We start from the raw sequence: 19718 nt of genomic DNA, 5'->3' as shown, positions 1-19718 counted from the left end.
GCAGCCTGCTGGTTATTAGCCCTGGGCCCCTTTAGCAGGGAGAAACATTCTCCCAGGGTGTCCTGTGCAGGACAGGGCAGGGGCAGGCACAGCCCTGCGAAGGAGTCACACAGCAGAACCCTGTCTGCACCCAGGCACTTCTAATTTATTGTCACAGCAAGTTGGCCAAGTGCAGAAAGGTGCTCAGGGCACTGTCACTGTCCCTTTGGCCAGGCAGCAAGCCAGAGGGAACCTCTAACAGCACATTTTGGCAATGAACCCTGCAGTCCAGGGCTCAGCCTGTGATCCTGACTGGATGGGGACAGGAGGCAGCCTCAGTACCAGCTTCAGGATATGTCCACCCATACCCACAGCAATTCCAGGAAAAGGCTTTCTCTTCTCAAGGAAAGAGCCACTGTCATCTCTTTGGCAAACCAGCCTCAGGGCCCTCATCAGCAAAATCCAATTTTGCACAGAAATTACATGGGTGAACTGCTAAATCTCAAAGACATTTTCAGACACTAAGTATAATAAAAAGTATCAGTAAATTTGGGGTCAAGGTCTGTCTTGCCATTACAATGAGGTTAACACAGGCTCCCTTCCCAATACCATCATTTTTTCCCAGAAAACAGCAGTAGAACTGAAGATCCTTCCATCTCCTCATGCTCAGCTGCTCTGGGATCTCCCAAACTTCTTATATCAGCCAAGACCACAAAGAAGAACAAAAGACACAACTGCTTTCCTCTGAGTATCTCAAGGACATAAAGTAACCTGTCCTCAGCTGAGTCAATTCTAATGATTTTAGGGTGATTTCAGCCTGCTTTCAGAAAGTGGTTAGAACAAGTCATTCCATGCTATTTTACCAACCATACTGCTCTCTCTGTTCTCCCAAAGTGCTCTGGAAAAGCATCAGGTGTGACCAATGAATGTTTCAGCTGTTTCTGCAGCAACACTCAGAGCAGGGTGGGAAGTGCCTGAAAAAAATCCAGTGTATCCTACAAGCCCTTATCAGAGGTCCCAAGCAAATTCTCAGGCCAGTTCTTTGTCTAGATCTCATTTTAACTTTGTGGCATTTCATATCAGACAAATCAGAAACCTAGACATCTCTCTCACACACACAAAAAAAAAGCATAGAAATGTCAAAACCCTTTGAAAATACTGGCTGGAACCAGAAAGCTAGCAGGAATTTGAAGAGCACTGCGTGCAGAGAAAAAATTGTCCTCAAAGAAGCAAAAAGAAAAACCAAGAGGAAAAATTACTTGCAGAAACAGAACTACCACTACATAAAAGAGAAAGAAAGATTGTCTGGCAGCACAGCAACCTCCTCTTCAGCCAGGCAGTGTCTGGAACAGCAATGACAGGAGCCCATCCAACACATTGATCAAGAGTTGGTTTGTGGGAAAAAAAAAAAAAAAACAAACTTAAATAAATTCCTGCAGTTAGAAGGAAAATTCCCCAGCGTAGTGCAAAACATCTGATGGAATGATTTATTGTTCCAATTAGCTATTTTTACTGTCACAGTGTCTCATCTGAGGTGCTCATCACTCACAGAGAGGCTGGGAGAGGCAGGCAGGAGCTTTCATCTCCGTCACATCAGAATTCCTGTGCTGCCCAGCTGCCTCCCTGGGATCTGGCATCCCACTCTGGTTTCAGAGACCCGCAGCAGGATGGTTGTGGTATGAGATATGGGCCAGGAGAATGCAGCTTCAATGACATTGTTGTGGCAGGCAGGAGTGATGGGCTGCAGGAGGACAGGCTGTGGAAGGTGGAGAACCAGCTGCAAGGTGTTCAAACCATCCTGTCCTGCCAGCAATGTGGAACATGCATGATTTATGTAAGTAAAAATTTCACAGAGCATCTTCATTTCAGAAAGGATTCAGCCTCTCCATGCTGTATTTTTTCATTTTGACCCTTGTTCTTTATTTAGTGGGTTCAGAAATGCATCGAAATCTGATCAGCACTGGTCACTAACAGTAACATGGAATTACACACTCTCCAGAATGACATTGTTCAGCACAATTTCTTACACAAAAAAAAATTTGCTTATACAAAATACACATTAAAAAACCCTAAACGTGCTGCATTTCAAGTGTAATAGCTTGAAATGTTGATGAGTTGGGTGGGGACCTCCACAAAGATCCAAGCACTGTATCAGAGGCAAAGTAGTGGCCTCTCTCACTTCTCAGCTGTTCCTAATTAAGATGAGGTTTTTACTCTCTCTAAAGTTCATGCAAAACATTACACACATAGACACAATCCAATCAAATCTTACTTTTCCTTTTGCTTGGGCATCTTTTAAGTATGGGAGCTTGCACAAAAATAATGCAAAGGTCCAATTACTAAAATTTTTAAACAGAATCCAATTAAGCCTCAACATTTTGAGGCTATATTCCTCCAATTTCCAATTTGCAGAAAAAGAAGTGTGAACAGTGAACAACACTGAGATTTCCACAACAGTAATTGTCTTAAAGCACTTCAGCCCAAAAGTACTGTAAAAAAGGTTTTGGGAGGAAGAAGAAGACATGAGATCTAATCACATAAATCAAATAATTTAAAAAGTATTAAATATAAAAAGCCAGATTATGTACAACTTCTCCAATGCCATGTAGTCACTGTGGACCTGATCCTTAACCCAACCAGTGACCTCAGGTCTTCAGGCAAAACCACAAGCTTGACTTGCAGGCTTGACTGTCTTAGTGCATGGCACATCCTCCAGACAGTGTATAAAGCACTTTGCTCTCACTGGCAAATAATAAATTAACCACAAACGCAAAATAAAAAAAAGTAAAAAAGCAAATTCATTAAATTGTGCAGTTCAGATGTAAAAAACATCTCAGAGATGCTCCTGACCCAAGCAGGCTCTTCACATGACCAAGGGTTACACTCCAGGCAGGTCTCAGCTTGCCTTTGCAACTCCATGCCTGATTTAACAGAGTTCCTGATTTTAAAAAAGTCCTCAGTGCATGGATTTGATGAGAAGAACACAAAGAATTCCTAATGTGCTCCAAGATTAAGACAGTTACAGCATTTGTCAGCATCTGGGCAAAAGACTTCTCAACCACAGGAAGAGCAAAGCCCTCATTTTGTTCTCAGGAGGACAAATACAGTTCCAGGGAAAGTGCCAGAAATCTCCACTTTAGTCTCATCTGAGAATGGTGGGGGTGGTTTGGGTGCTGTTTTAAAGGAAGCACTTCCTTCCCCTGTGCTTTCTTCCAGCACTGCCCGCAGGACCCGTGCTGCCACCACGGGCAGCAAAATCTCCCTGAACACTTCTCTGCAGCCAAATGCAGTGAAAGCCAACAATGAACTGAGAATTTATGTGCAAAAGGGACATCTGGCTCCAGGGGCTGGGGACAGAAGGGCGATTCAGCCCAGGAGGGAGCACCCCACAGCTGCCTGGGAAGGCAGGGCCGCCCATCTCCTCTCCCAGCCCCCACCGTGCAGCCTGTCTCAAACCACAGCCCGGCCAAAGCATCACCCACGTTCTCAGAGGAGCAGAAATGTTCCAAAACATTTTTAAAAAGGCAACGCCTGCCTAAAAGTGACAAGATGGATCCACACTGTAAAATAACTCTCCCCCGCTCTGCATATGCTACTGATCAAAATTGCCAAGTTATCCCAATCCTGCTTCTAGAACAAAAGATGACTCTTTTCCACACGCAGCTCTTCACTGCATTGGAATTAAGCTCCACAGCCTGTCGCCTAAAGAAGCACTCTAAGGAATGCAGCTTCCTCAGCCTCAGCCTGAAGATTTCTTGCCATCCAGAGAGCAATGGCCAACCCCAATGGGCCCTTTGTCCCATGGAATAAGCAGTGCTCAACGCTGAGCTCTGCAATAGAGCACGCACAGTTTGTAAGTTTTTATACACAACATCCAGCTATGAGCTGCCCAACATCTCTACACAACAGAAATCCTGCAAAATAGAAGAATATCTAACAACAGCCAAAGTGGAAGAGAAGTGGCTGCTACAGAAACCCAAAGTTCAGTCTGTATTTTTGGCTTGTTTGAAAACCAGGTGTTCCCAGCTATCACTCTGGGCTCAGAAATGTCACCAAACTTGGCAGCTACTCAGTGCGTGCATCAGATTTTGCTGGTAACACAAAAGATGAAGTAACACAGTCATTATGCAGCCAAAAAAAGGGGAAATAAATTACCATCCCCAAGAGATGTCACAGCTGCAGCTGACAGGTGAGGACTTCTGAAGAAACGTTCGAGGATGAATTTCTAAAGAAATATTTTTGCTTAAAATAGGCCTGAAGCTGGATTTGACATCTCTCCTCATTTCAAACAGTGTTGACTTGGGGAAATAAGCCAACTACCATCTTCCTTTGGAACTGACAAAACACTCACTCACCTCTCTGGGTATCCCACACACACAAACTCAACATCACTAATGTCCAGGGAAACTGCACAGAATAGAAACCTGAGACAAGTCTGCACCCAGAACCACACACAAAGCCCAGACTGAAGGAGCAAATACAAATATGGTTTCGATTCCAATTTTTTAAGTATTTAAAACTGTAACTTATCATCTTACAAAGTCTGCAGAATTACACAGAATCTCACTATATCATACACGTACAGCAGCTGTCTGGACTGAACCAGCTTGAGGAGGTTATCACTGTGCTATACCAGCAACCACTGAGTCATTCCTTTGGTTTAAATCATATTACATCTGTGTTGGAGAAATCAGCTAAGCCAAAATGCTCTCAAAACAGCTGTAAAATGTTTCTTGCAGAAGCTGCATGTTTTCTTCCAATGAATTCAGCTTTGTAAAGGGAATATTCTTTAGACAATTAAGCAAAGTAATTTCTACTTACTGTTCCATGGTAGTTCCTGTACATTGGCATTTTCAGGATATTTGTCAAGTAGTCCTCCAGCTGTTTCTACAATTAAAATGTTGAAACTTTAGATAGGACGTGGAGGTTTTTCTTGAAAATTCCTGTAATCCAACTGTCTGGCATTAGGAAGCAATCAAGAAATCAAACCCACTTTTCAGTTTGAGTGGATAAATAAATCCATTATAATGAGCTCACAGGATATCATGAACCATCATATTATGAACTCAACACCATAAACAGTTTGGCCATAAACAGGTTGTTTACTGTTCATAGTCCTGTGTTTGTACTTTCCACCTGCTCCGTGGCAGGGTCACTTTGGAGGTAAACTTTTGTGACTGAGCTAAAGTTTCAGAACAATTTTAAATACCAAATCAGTCCCCATTGTTTCTGACCCACAGGAATCAGCTTTGTGAGAAAACAGGCTCAGAGGCACTGAGAGAGCCTGTTTAACCAAAACAAAAGGTTCACAGGGTGAGTGACACAGGGACCACGCTGTCCTGTCCCAAGGACACAGAGGAGTGGCTGGGCCTGTCCTCCCAGCCAGGAAGGGAGAAGAGAAGAAACCATTCTGGTAGAAGTAATCTCTTTCCATCCTCGTGATAAAAGGGAAAAGAAAAAATTAGACTGTCTGGGCATGGGAAACTGGGCAGAGTCCTACAGGACACAAAGCAAACTGAAAGGAAACATGGGCTAAAAAAATAAAAAGCATCTATCCAACAGTTTTCTTCCTCTTTTAAACCCACATCTCTCTGCTCAAATTTCCCACACATCAGAGAAGCTGTGAACAGCAGGGTTTCTGCATGGCACAGCCACAAGACACAATCCTTTAATCCTCTGGGCCTTGAAGTTCCAATGGCACAAGGCCCAGGGAGGGAAGGAGGGAGCAAACAACAGAAAGAGAACCATAAGCAGAGTCTGAACAAACATGGAGTTTTTAACTTGTGAGCAGCAAAGCTGCAATGAAGAGGTAGGAAGACATCCACCCTCTCCATGGAAGGGCCCATCTGTTAACATCTGATGAAGTTACACAGAACACGTGTGCCTGGGCTAAAATTACCCACTTCAGCATCAATAGCCTGGCTGCCATCTCCTCTTTCAGAGGGGGATGGCACTGAAATCTCTCCGATTTTGATGGCCACGGGGCTGCCTCCATCATGCAACTTGACTCTGAAAACTGCCTTGTCTATCTTTAAATCAGAGCAGGTGGGAGGAGGGGAACCACCACTCCCAGCATCACGGTGTTCCTCAACTGCAGAGGAAAGCTCTGCCCACATGAGCCCCAGGAGCAGCATCCTCATCATTGCACGGCAGAGAATTTGGCACTAAAGCTGGACTCGTCACAGCCAAACTTTGTCAAGAAAAATACTGTCATGATACCAAACAAAGGTTTTGATGGTGTGTGGCTTTGCAAGCAACCTGCCAGGCTTCTCTGCACCTCAGAGCACCCCTCTGGCCCCCAGAGTGAGGTGGGCACTTACCCTCCTGCTGGAGAAGTGCTCCTCCCGCACCGTGCTCTCTGCGGTGTGCGGCAGACTCGGCATCTGCCTTGGCTCTCCCCTTTTGATGGATTGTCTTCTCACTGTGTGACTGCAAGGAAAAACACACCCCAACATCAAGTCTCAGTGCTGCAAGTGTCTGTATGCCTCAATAAATAACCCTTCTGCTGTGATGCCTTTGTTTTTTCTATCCGAGAAGCCAGCGTGCTCTGAGTGTCTTAAAACCAAAACACAACACAGAAGTATCACTTTGATTTGTGAGGGCCAGCTTTTGGTCTCATAAGGAAAAGGAGTCTACATTCTGTTTTTAGGGCATTATGTTCCTCCAGCTCTTAACCTCTCATAATTTTACCTTTCCTATCATGTTCCCAAGATTTCTCCACCTCAGAAGGCTCTCACTCACCTACATCACTTCTCTTCACACTTCTTATCCTGTTCCTCTTATATTTCCAGCTATCCCAAGCACCAAGGCCACCCTGGCCAGGGACCCCCATGCCTCCCACATCCTGCCCACACTGTCAGAAAGCACAAAGCTCCAGCAATTTCCATTAGCATTATCATAACCCTTCCCCAAGTTCAAGGCAAATCCAGCTCAAAAACTGATGACCCAGGAGACATCGTTTCCTGCGTCAGCAGAGAGATATTTGCATCACTTAGATTATGCCTGCTGAACACATAGATTAAATATTTTTATTATAGCTGCTAAATATTCATGGAGACTGAATTCTTCTGCCCTCTCCTCCTTACAGCACAGTAAATGGGACCAGTGAAGTCAAATAGAAAAGATATTAAAAGTTAATAGATCACATCTCCCAAAGCCCACCGTGTCCACAGGGATGCACACTCACCTCCTGGTGGGGATAGGGATGCGCACGAAGGCTTTGTACCTCAGCAGCTCCCTGTGAAACTCCTGGAAGTGCTTGAACTTCCTCTTCACATGCCAGACAAACTCTCCATGGGTCAGCTCGATGGTATAAACATTGGGGCTTGGTACCTGCAGGGGAGAACATCACCACATGGCATACAAGTTTTGAAATAAGCCATTTTCCTGCAGCTGCTCATCTAAAGAGCCTTTATTCAGCTTTACTTAAGGATTATTGTGTCTCACGATTTCTTGTTCTGCTTTATTAGGTTTTATAAATAGACAGATAACCTTCTCTACAGACACAGGCATTGCTGCTTCCTCAGCCCATGAACAAGCAAGCACAAAATTAAGGCACAAACAGCATTTTAAATACAGTTATACAGAAATCAAACAAAATCTCTGTAAGTTCTGACCTTCTTAGTGGAAGTAAAGCGTTCAACTTCCAGCACACGCACTCGGACAGGACATCCCGTGAGGTACGTCTGCGCACCCGGCTCTTTGAACCCATGGGTGTGGTAGATGGCAGAGAAGGGAATGCACACTGCAAGGACCACAAACCCCACAAATCTGTTAGCTCAACAGCCTTGTAACAGGGCATGAAAGGCAGCCAACAGCAATGCTTTAACATGGGAGCATTTATACAGCATTAATTCCAGCAAAAGAGAGCAATTTTTATTAAAGAGAGCTCAAAGACAAGGTTACACAGAAGGGACTTGATTTGAGAAGCTCAAGTATTAAGAGCCTCCAGGTTCTAAATCAGGGTCAATGCTGGGCTTGGTAAAAGCCTTGAGGCTGTAGCCTACCTGCCAAGAGATTGATAAAAGCCAGGCAGGACATGGTATGAGAACACAGGGGTGTCAACTCACCGGTGCCTTTGGGGTCGGTGAGCACCTCCGAGTCCACCTCCTCCCCCTCCACATGGAGCTCCCTGGTGTCCAGGCTCTCGATGATGTTGCTCATGTCTGCAGCGAGCTTCTTCAGCGTGGATGTGGCTGCATGGCTTTCTGCTCTCACAGACATCTCAGGGGCCTGTGCTCAGGAGCCACGGGGCTCTGCGGAGAGAGAGCAGAGCTGTCACCGCCTTCTCTGCAACACAGGGCTGAAGGAAACCACTGGCAATGCATGGACACATCTTCCTTCCATCCCTTTACCCACATTCATCCCAACTATCCCACCCTACACACCCCATGGCAAATATTCAGCTATAAAGCTACAAACCATGTCACTGTCTGGCCAAATCCCAGATTTAATTCACCCGATGCAGCGTTTCCCAGGTCAGGCTACACGAAGGAAAAGCTCACTCAGAAAACCAGTAGGAGTTTTTGCTATATGTTCTTCCTTTGAGTGAAGCAGTGCTAAAAACTCCAGGCATTATTAAGATTTCCTCTATTTCTATGCTCCTTACACAACTGCCTGTGGTGTCTGCGTGCCTCATGCTCTCCCGCAGCTCCATCCTCTCAGCAGGCTCCAAAGTTATTGCTCTAAAGGTTCCTCTCCAGGGTCAGGAGCATCCTGATCCCCACAGAAAGCCTGGGATCAACAAGCTGGACCCCACATCTTCTGTGCTCACCCCACCAACAGCCCAGGCAGCTGCAGGGGACCAGCCCACTTGTCCCTTAGTGATGGGGACACAGCCAGGGAAACAGCTGCAGCCCACTCAGGCAGTGGCCCTCAGAGGTGTTTGGGCACTGGTGACTACAGCACTTCCCACCTTTATTCCCACCCATCTATTCCAGGAGCCTGAGTCACAAGAAAAATGGGGAAGGAAGAAGCAAAAATAATAAGGAAACAAAAGTAAATCAATACATGAGGCATGGCCACTGACACTAGCACAAGCCTTTTCTGCTCGTGAATATTTGCAAACCCTCTTCCTCCTCTAGGCTCTGGATCTCACCCTGGGGCTGTGGAGCTGGCTGCTGGTCCTTGCACACAACAGCCAGGCTCCAGCTCCTCCTGGGCATCACCCTGATGATGATAAAAAGTCCCTTCAATCTTTGTCCTGCTCTGTAATGTCACAGCTACCCTGAAAAAATATGGATGGGACAAACTGGCAACATTTTACAGAAGCCAATACAAGGATGCCCATTTATCCTTGTGGAAGCTCTTACATTGTGTTAAAGAATGATTTTTCCAAAAAGTGTGACATTTCTGATGTTAAGTTCTGCAAAGAACACTGTGCAATTATTCTTGTGTGAGCTCCACAAGAGCTGGGTATGCCGTAACTTGGAAATAATTTAACATTTTAATAAATCATGTGTTTAGCTGCTTTTGAAAGAACATTCTTTATTATTGTTTCCTCTTGAAACAAGTCCATTATTTCATTACTACACAAGGCTGATACCATGTATGCCTAAAAACATGCTAGAAGCAGCTGCCTTCAGAAAAAAAAAATCCATTTGCACACAGACTTGAATCAAGAAAATCTGGGTCAATCTCTTCTCTCATACCAAAGTAAATGTAGAAGCAACAGTTTCATCTTGGGAGTGAGGGCTCCATGGGCCTGGGTAGCTCTGTCACCTTCCACCAGTAGCAGGGAAAGCCAGAGCACAGAAGACTTTAGGACCAGACCAGGGGTTTACTGGGCCCCCAGGCCACTTCAAGAGATCTGCATGAATAATTCAAATATAAACACACATGTGGGTACCTCCTCTCCCAGGGATACACTGAACTTTGGGGCAACATCCTGGTTTCAGCTGGGACAGAGTTAATTTTATTATTAGCTGGTACAGTGTTGTGTTTTGGATTTAGGACCAGAAGAATGTTGATAACACACTGATGTTTGAGTTGTTGCTAAGTTCTGCTTCCCCTAATTCAAGGACTTCCCAGTTTCCAAGACTCTAACAATGAGGAGGTGCACAAAAAGCTGTGGGGCAGCATGGCCAGGAAAGCTGACCCAGACTGGCCAAAGGGAAATTCCATTCCATTCCACAGGACACCATTCCCAGGATATCAGCTGGGGAAATTGGCTGGGGGGTGCCAACTGCTGTATTATGCATCACTTGTTTCCATCAGTGTTATTCCCCTTTCATTACAATGATTACTATATTTTATTTTGTTTCAATTATCAAACTGTTCTCACCCCACTGATGTTACCCTACCCGGCCCGTGCACCCTCTGTGCAGCAGGAATTTGGCACTGGCACTGTCCCACACCTCCCCTGTCACCACTTCATGGAAAGCCAGCTCTCCCTCTTGGAAGCTTTACACTTTCCCTACTCTAACAGTGTACTGCAGGGGACTTCAATTATTCAGAGAGCAGAAGGTACATTTTCATTTGTTTGGAGTGAAGTCATTCCACCTGATATAGACTGGCTTTGGATGTTTGATTTTCTCCCTGGAAAGCAGGCATACATAAACATCATACATTCCCAAGGGAGGTCATGCTACCAGGCTTTCCCAAATAACCCTGGGGATGGCAGGAGGGAGTCCAGAGTCTCACTCTGCACTAATACCTACATTAAAATCCTAGTTCCCACTCAGTACTTCATGCAAAGAATTTTTTGTGTATTTCTAGCTGGAAATAAAGTAGCATCTTGCTTTGTATTTCTGTGTACATTCACATTTAGAAACAAAATAATTTTTTTCCTCCATCAGAAGATGTTTTTACTTCATGGAAATTTAATGCCCTTTCCAAAAGAAGTTTTCCATGGTCAAAAAGGACACAAGCCCAAACACACTCTGGACATGCCATGCCAGCAATTACACTTGAAGGAAACCAGCAGACAAATACCACATCAGCAGGGCTGGAGGAAGAGCAACAGAGAGGAGCCAACAGAGAGAGGAGATGCTCATCTCCCTTCTCCTCCTCCTCCTCCTCCTCTCCTCCCCACTGTGCCAGGTACAGCTGGGTTCTTTGTCAGATTAATTGACACAGTTGGTTAATGGATAAACAATTAACCAGTGTATGCAGCGATTATTTCCAAGGGACCGCAGCAGGGCTCCATAACTCGGGATTTTTTATTATTTTTTTTTTTAAGCTAAAGCTGTTTTCACAGCTGGCACAGACAAATCCTGCAATAAAGCAGAGTCCAAACTCAGATGGACCTGAGTCAGTCCCAGCAGCAAGATTTGCCCCATAGAGATTAGAGCTGAATTTTGGGGTTGAGAAGGAAAACGTGACCTGCCCGTGGTCCTGTCAGCAGCCCCACGAGCCTGGGCAGGGTCCATCCTCCCTGTTACAGCTGGCTGCTGCAGAGCCACAGGACAAAGGGCAAACCCAACACTGGGCAGGGCAGATGGCACTGGGGTCAGCTGGAAAAGACTGGACATAGCACACCCCTCTGAAAGCTTTGCCAAATTGCTTTACAGGGCTCTGCTCCACAAGAGCTATTTAACCTCTTGGGCAGAGTTTCCATGTGGACACTCTGCATTCCCATGGGCAAGCTGAGGTTAAAATGCCTGGGTTAATCTGCAACAGGCTGGGTGCAAAAACAGGCACCACATATGGATATCCAGGATTTTACCACAAACCAGGCAGGCTACACCAAGAAGGCCCTGTCTGTCCAGTGCCACTCACTGCTCACACTGCTGACAGACTAGAGAAGGGAATTATAAACCTCTGACACCAAACTCAAGTGATACCAGCAAATTGTAGCAGACTGCAAATAACAGGATGAAACTTCTGAGAAATAAGTGCTGCATTTCAGCATTCAGCTCTTGCCATTCAAGATAGAAAATAAGCAGCATTTTTTTTAAAGGAAAATAAACCCAAAGAACCAAAAGAGAAAAACCAGGATCTGACTGAGTCAAGAACCGGCGATCCGAACAAACACAACATCTGTGCCAAGATGAACAAACAGGACTATTGCCTGTGAGCCAGGAAGGAAGAGATGATGCAGAACACAGGAAAACTCAGGCCTAAAGCATTTGACCTGTAAGAACAGTGTCAATACTGAGAGAAGGCAGAGAACTGTGACAGCAGACTGCAACCCTGCAGAAGGTTGCTGTGAGCAGCGTGGACAAGGGAGAAGTGTTCTGAATTAGAATCACAGAATGGTTTAAGTTGGAAAGGACCTTAAAGATCATCCAGTGCTAACCCCCAGCCACAGGGACATCTTCCACTATCCCAGGTTCCTCCAAGCCCCTTCCAACCTAGCCTTGAACATTTCCAGGGATGGGGCATCCACAGCTTCTCTGGACAACCAATGACTCAGCAACCTCAAAGGCAGGAATTTGTTCCTAATATCTAACCTAAATCCACTCTCAGTGTAACTGCTGGTTTGAAGCAGAGATCAGGGAGAAAGCCCTAATGGCAAAGGCAGGGCACTGCCTGAGGAGGGATTTGCAGAGCCCCCAGGGTTTGGAGGAGGAAGGGGAACAGCTGCACCCCAGCACCTCCACCCCAAACCTGCTGCTGGGGCAGGCAGGAGCTGGAGTGGCAGCCTGTGTTTGAACAGAGGGAAGGTGCTGCTCCAGCTTCATCCGGCTCCAGCTCTGCCTGGGCAAAGGCAGCAGGAAGGAAAACAATGAAAAGACTCAGCAGTAAAGGAGAACCTTGGAAAGAATGAACAGACAAGGAAAAAAAAAAAGGAGATGATTAAAAACTGGAAGATTTTTACATACTACAAACCCTATAAACCTTACAAACCCTATAAAGACAGCTGGCACTGCCTTTTGTCCAGCCCAATTCTCATATTAATTACTTCCTCTTGAAGCACCAATTAAATTCTCTGCCTTCTGTCCCAGACTGTCCCCACAGCACACAGGCCCCAAACCTCCTGAACTAATAGAATATATACACTGGAAATAGTGACTTCACCAAGAATCAGCCAAGATTTCAACTGCAGGAACAATGATTAAAAAAACAGAAATTAACGATATTAATCCTTAAGCCCTTGTGAATATATTGCAAACCTGTAGCTCCATCCTGCAACTTTGCAAGCCCAATATCTACTTGCTCTTTGCCATTTTGGTTATGCTTTAACCCCAAGTTATTACTTCAGGGATCATATGACCATCTCAGCCTTCACTAAAGAAAAGTTTTTTCTACTTGTTGCACAGGACAACAAAAGCACAACTTTAAAGGCATGGAAACTGGAAGGCAGAAAATACATATTTTTGTAAATATTCATGAACAGTTCTGTGTTTTGAAGACACTGACGTCCTGATGTGAAAATATATGCAGCTGGTAATAGCACAGACTACCTAAAACTTGGTCAGCCTAAGTTTATTCTGTATCGTGGCAGATCTGAAACAAGCTCAGACAATCACAGATTCTTGATGATATTCTGATGCTGCAAAGTACCACAAAGAGCTATGAAACCCAGAAAAATTTAATTGGGGAAAAAATGGTAAGCAGAGAAGAGAAAATACATCCAGGAAAAACAGACATTTCCTGCTAATGCCTCCCAGGGTTTGATGCTCTGCATCAACTCTTATCCCTACGGTGAGAAACACTACAGTCCCTGAAAATGATCTCATTCCTGTTCTCATGACATCTCTCCCAGTACAGTGACCTTTTGGCAAGGGCTGTGACAAGTGACCTCTGTTCCCATACTTGGTTTTCTCCTGCAGGCAGCACCCACGGTGGAACACACAAAAACCTCCCAGGCTGCCTGGAGCAGAACAGACAGGCCCAGGCCAAAACAGGGCAGTGGAATGGGGTCATTAAACAGAAAACAAACAAACAAACAAACAAACAAAACAAAGCCCAAAGAATCGGAGCCATGAATTCTCTCTCTCTCCTCCTGCTGCTGCCAGGAGCCTGGGTGCAATAGGGGCACCAAGAGCCCAAATGAAATTCCAAGGAATTCCCATGCACAATAACCTCAACAGCTTTTTGCTCTGTCTAGTGGTGATGACTCTTTTGCATGTAAATATTTCCTAATTCTTCCCATTTTAAACCTAAAATTAGCTTTGGATCACTCCGTGTTGGAGAAATACTCTCATCTAATAAAAGCCATTTCTGAGGAGTTATTTGCCTCCCCCAGGAGAAGCTGGGCTTGTCAGCAGCCCAGGTTTATGCCCTGGCACACCTTCCTTCACAGCCCTGGGCAGGGGTCAGCCCTCCACCACAGTTAGGAAGTGTTCCCTGTGCTCAGGATCCCTGCCAGTACCTGCAAAGAGCATCCTGCTTTTCCAGCCCAGGAAAATCCCCATGTTCACACCAAGCAAAATAGACACACACTGATTTTATCTTCCCCTCGATATTTAATCAAAACCCCAGGGCTCTTGTAGGTAGCATGTTACATTTTCTAACTATGAAACTAAAAGACAAAAGAGTTGAAAAATGCTCAGCAATGCCTTAACCCTGTTCTTCAGCTCAGTGCATGGAAAACACACAGCCAGAGGAGCCAACAGCCAGCAACAGCAAATGCAGACGCCTCCTGAAAATCTGCCCTTCTGGATGCTCATACTGCAGGGGTAGAGCAAAAGGATTAGGGTTTGTTTTTTAAAACACACAAAACAGCCCTTGAATAAGAACCAAAGCATTGCTCCTACCCTGGAAAGATCTGGAGCTAGAGAAGTTAAATAAAAATCCAGATCAACAATAGACACATTGAAACATCATCCAGACCTAATTTGCTTATCTTTAGCCCAATCCTGATAAAACTAAAACTTTTTAAAATAATGTTTCCAAAACAATTATTCCCACAAAGTGCCCCCATTTAATAGCAACACCTCTAAAAGCAGGAACCAATTAGTGCTTCCTGCAGCACAGCTCCCTGGCTCTGCATTATTGATTTCCACAGTCCTTGCCACGTGAGGCTTATTGCCAAGCCACCAGCCTGCCCACAGGAGCAGCAAAGTCAGAGGAATCCACACAGCCTGTTTGTAACAGGGCACAGGATGCTTCAAGGCTGGAAACAACAGGTTCATCTTTGCAAGTCCCTGCTGCACTATCCACACTGGGCAGAGCCTGTTCTGCCCCTGGACAGGGCCCTGCAGCATCCATCCCACATTCCTCCCACTTGTGGGAGAAAAGGACACAGAAAAGCCAGGCAGATCAAGGGAAAGGATGAGGTGAGGCACTGGTGACTAGCCCACAGCTTCAGCCAGAAAGCCCCTCCGTGCTGGTTTGTCCCCACACCCAGGCCCAGCCTAAGTGTCAGGCACCTCCCAAGGACTCATTTCATTTGCTTTACAGAACAGTAGAGGGAAAACATAAACATCCTTGGATGGGCAGCACCTGATCTCATGGTGATGCACTGGCTGCTCTGGCTGCATCTCCCCCTGCCCAGCAGCACCATCCCTGCTCCCTGGGCTGCCACAGGAAGTGCAGCCTCCCCAGGAAGCCAATCATTAGGTATTTAATGGTAATTAAGGCTGGCCCTACACATACTAATGCATCACCTTGTTTTGGATTCCTCAGGCATGGACAAGAGTGTTTAAACACAGCACTCACACCTCAGGCTGTGCATCCTTCAGGAGTCACCACCAGCCCTGCATTCCCTGATGTGGTCCATGGGAAACACCCTGCAGCCCTAAACCCAGGAACACTGCACACAACACCCCTGAAAACCAGGACAGGGGATGCCCAGAGCCTTTGGAACCTGGTTACTCACCCCCAGAGACAAACTAGCACTATAGCTGCAGGCAGGCAAAGGGAACCAGGTGACAGCACCTTGGGGATCAGCTCCATCTCAGCATCCCCAAACCACACATCCAAGATGCAACAGAGTGGTCAGTAGAATCCTGGGCTGATGCAAAAGAGGGGATTGGAAAACTGCCTGCTGCAAAGAGCAAACAGGAGGAAGGCCAAAGCATACAGCACTTCTGGGTGCTGAGAGACACACAGAGTTTGGCACAAGACAGAGCTCACAAAAGCTTTATATAAAATCCTAAAAGCAAGGAACTAGCCAAAGTGATGGTGTAATGCACAGGACTCTTAGAGTGACCATCTCCATGAGGATCAGGGACAGCAGGGACCACCACAGTGTTCACAGGATGACACGCATGGCTGCAGCTCTTATCTACAGCTGAACACATCACACAAATACAGCAGCTATTTTTGCTACCTAAATGTATAGATACCTACAGGGCTGATGTCCTGGACATCACTCAACACTATTCTGGTATCTCCCAGTGCCACGTGTGCTCCAGCAAGTGCCACCTGCCAAGCCACATTTCCGCAGGGAATTCCGGCAGCTCGGAGACAAGTGGGCATGCTGGCAGGCAGCCCAACACCTCCCTCCCTCCCTCAGTGGGACTAGGTGGCAGCTGATAAATGCAAACACAGACCTTCACATATCTCCTACCAGCCAAGCTCATTCCAGGCAAAGCACTGCAGCCTGTGCTTGGGAAGGATTCGGCAACTGCAGCAGGGATCTCAGCCCTGCACAGGCACTGGCTCCCGGCAGCAGCTCTGGATCACAGCAAAGAGCACAGGTACGTGTCAGGAGGTCAATGTCCCCGTTCCTGCTGCCACCCTGCTGCTGATTGAACTGTTCTCATTAAGTGGGAACACGACTTTTCTTTTTCCTTCTGCTTTTTTCCATGTGAAACCACAGAGAAGTGATTTTGTTGACCTTTTTTGTGACCTGCTCAAAGAAACGAGGAATTCCTGCGGGTATCACAGCAACAAGGAGTAGCAGATTTAGACTGTATATTTTTACTAATAGTTTAACTAAAAGTTTAACACTTCAATAAAATGCTGTTTCTATTGTCTTGACTTTTGGGAGTTTGCTTGCCCTAATGGAACTTTTAAAATCATTTCCATTAAAAAAGAACCAAACAGTTGGCAGGAGCAGAGGGCCACGATGGAGGAGGAAAGCAACCCTCCCACTAAACAGTCCTACTGTTGTTAGTGTGGTCCCCACTACAGCACAGAACTCAAATGTTCCCACGTGAGCAGCCAAGTCCAACTCCCTCCCCTGCCTGGAGAATGCAAGGCACAGGCTCATCTCCCAGGGTGGCTTCCCCAAAACACCCCCAGCTTCGAGGACAACCCCTGCAAGGTGACCACCACCACCAGTTGTACTGATGTTCCTGTCCCTCTTGGAGGCAGCTCCAAGTGCAGGGTGCAGGGCTGGGACCCACATGCAGGTGCACACAGGTGCCTGCACGGTGCCATCCCACGCTGATCCTTCCTGGCAGCATTAATCAACCCTGTGAGTGCTCAGGCTGAACATGAAGCTCTGCCAAGCTTTTGCTGACTGTGCACACACTGCCAGAAGTGTACTTTGGTAACCCAAGCACGGGATCACCTCTGGTTAATGGGTGTGAGAGGAACAGCAGCACCTCGGGGTCACCAGGCTGTCCCAGCAAGGGGATGTCCCAGCTCCTCTCTCTGCTCCTCAGCCAGAATCCTGCTGCTTCCCCATCCCCTGCACCACCCTGAAAGCACTGTCATGCTGGAGCCACAAGTGCAAAGCCCCATGATGCAGACCCCAAAACACTCCTGTACTTCTGCCTGCAAACCTGGGCTCAGCACCTTTCCAAACTGGAGCTCCCTAGTGATTTTTAATGTTTTATTTAGCAACGCTTTTAAATGTGTTTGATGCATTCTGGCTGATAAGCTCCACAAGAATTTGATGTCTCTGTCCTCATTTGACTTCAGCTATTTTCCAGTCTACTCTTAAAGCTGCAGTGCTCAGTGGCTCCCACCATCAAGCTGGGACACCCAACACTAAAGGCTGCTGTACAATCAGGCATCATTCCCAAAACAACAGCAACAGCAGGTGACAGAGGTGACAACAGGAGGGTGCATGTGTGCTCCTGATCCACATTTCCAATAACAGCTGCTTTTCCTCAGAACAGCCAGCACCCACACGAGCAGACATCAGCCCTCAGCCTCCCTTTCACACCCAGAAATCTCCAACCAGTCCCCAAACAGCTTTATCAGTGGATTTAGGATAACACTAAGGTCTTGCAAGAACTGCAGTTTCCTTCTCTGTGGCCAGCTAAGAAAAATATTTGTGAATGTCTTGTTTACAAGAAGAAAACAGTTGGCTTGGGGAAGTCCCAGAGGCAACTGTAAGAGAATTACACCAAGCTCAGAGGGCAGAGGTGATGCTGTCCCCAAGACCACACAGAGGGCTCCAGGTGGCTTTGCAAAGCAGCCTCTCCCACGGACACCCTACATAACAGCACCCAGGACACAGGGTACTCTAGCTAGTGAAAAGTTAATTTTTCTATACCTTGAAGTGTTTGATTCATTATCAGAATTAAGGATGAGTAATTACAGTAATTGGGTTCTGATTTCTCAAACAATTCTGGAATGATGGCTGAGGTTTCAAACTGAGATCAAATCCAGGCAAATTTAATAAGAAATTGTCTGTTATGAAGCAGTAACTTGCAGGAACAGAATAGCTCCCTTATGTTTCTTTCTTAAATACAACTAAACACCTGCAAATATATGCAAAATATCTCATTTACATACATTGACAATACTGACAGCTTGCTTAGAACAAAATAGATGCTGTGGACAAATTTTTTTTAGCCACTTTCCTAGAGGGGAGAAGCAAAGCCTCAAAATCAAGCCTGCACAGGAGCCCACTGATTGCAGGAGGGAAAGATGAGGCTCATGTCAGAGCTCAAATGGAGCCTCAGCTACCTCCTCTCTCCTCTCCCCCACCCAGACCTCCAGTATCTTACAAGCAACACCGGTGTCTGGCCAAGGCAGACACTCTGCAGTTCATTTTCCTTTTGTTGAAACTTCTTTACAGTATTTTTCCCACAAATTCCTAGAGGAAATCAGAGCATTAATATTATGACTTACAAGCTTAACCCTCCAGACCTCAGCACATAATGAGGCAAAAATTAAAGACTATTTTTCCTTCAGCTGCCATGACCTTCTGGAGCAGCACTGCCCAGAAAAGTGTTTGCAGAGAGTTTTCTGCATGTACAAAAAAAAAAGCTGTTTGGCAGGAAGAAGTGCAATAGTTTTGGGAGAGAAGTAAAAAAGGCTAAACAGGCTCAGACAGCAGTTCCCATCTTGCCAGTTCTTTCTCCTGGTGAACAAAATGGCTCACTTGCCATAACTGCTGCCAAAACTCTGCAGGATCAGGTCTAACCACAGAGATTTCAAAGCCACCATGAGTCATCTACTATTCTTTCTTGGTAAGACTTAACACTGGGTGGGACACACACACACCAAAAAAAAAAATCAATTTGCAGGAAACCTCAGTCATGGAAAAATATACTTCAGAACATCTCACAGGGACTACATAAATAGCAAAAGAGAAATGAGAAAACAAAGTACTTCTTTCTGAAAAGACTATGATGCGCTGTCTGCTCTCCAAATGGTTTCAGTAGCCTTTCAGCTGTGACAGAGAAAGGACAGCTGAGCTTCCTAGAAGACCCCAGCAGCCACAAGTGCTTCCCAGTGCACCCCAGAGAACCACAAATAAGGCAGATTTGTGTTCTTCATATGAAGTCAACTGCATCTTGTAGCTGCATCTTACCTGAACTGAAAGAGAAAATACAAGTGCAAACCACCCAATTGCTCCCCCTCTTGTGTATCACATTCAAAGCTGGTTGGGAGTCAGAACACGAACTTTTTAAATAAAGAAAAGGCCCAACAGCAGGGTTGGCTTTAGCCAAGTATTAGGGTGCAGTTATAAGGTCCTGCCATGGCCACAACACCTCAGCTACTGA

The 19718-nt window shown here is 45.9% G+C and overlaps 1 protein-coding gene across 2 annotated transcripts in view; it reads right to left on the bottom strand.

Annotated features, from left to right (window-relative positions):
- The window catches only part of PLD1 (phospholipase D1), a 62870-nt gene that overhangs the window by 37395 nt on the left and 5757 nt on the right, over positions 1-19718 (bottom strand). For both annotated transcript variants that reach the window (XM_054639180.2, XM_054639179.2), the window contains exons 2-6: positions 8049-8234; positions 7596-7723; positions 7166-7311; positions 6300-6408; positions 4801-4866 (exon numbers count right to left, since the gene is read on the bottom strand). In XM_054639180.2, the coding sequence (XP_054495155.2) occupies positions 4801-4866; positions 6300-6408; positions 7166-7311; positions 7596-7723; positions 8049-8202 (603 nt within the window). In that variant the 5' untranslated portion in view covers positions 8203-8234. The remainder of the gene's footprint in view (positions 1-4800; positions 4867-6299; positions 6409-7165; positions 7312-7595; positions 7724-8048; positions 8235-19718) is intronic.

Source organism: Agelaius phoeniceus, chromosome 10 (genome assembly GCF_051311805.1).
Source record: "Agelaius phoeniceus isolate bAgePho1 chromosome 10, bAgePho1.hap1, whole genome shotgun sequence".
In the NCBI taxonomy this organism is placed as follows: Eukaryota; Metazoa; Chordata; class Aves; order Passeriformes; family Icteridae; genus Agelaius; species Agelaius phoeniceus.
The sequence above is the reverse complement of the archived record's forward strand: the minus strand, read 5'-3'. Positions and strand labels throughout refer to the sequence as shown.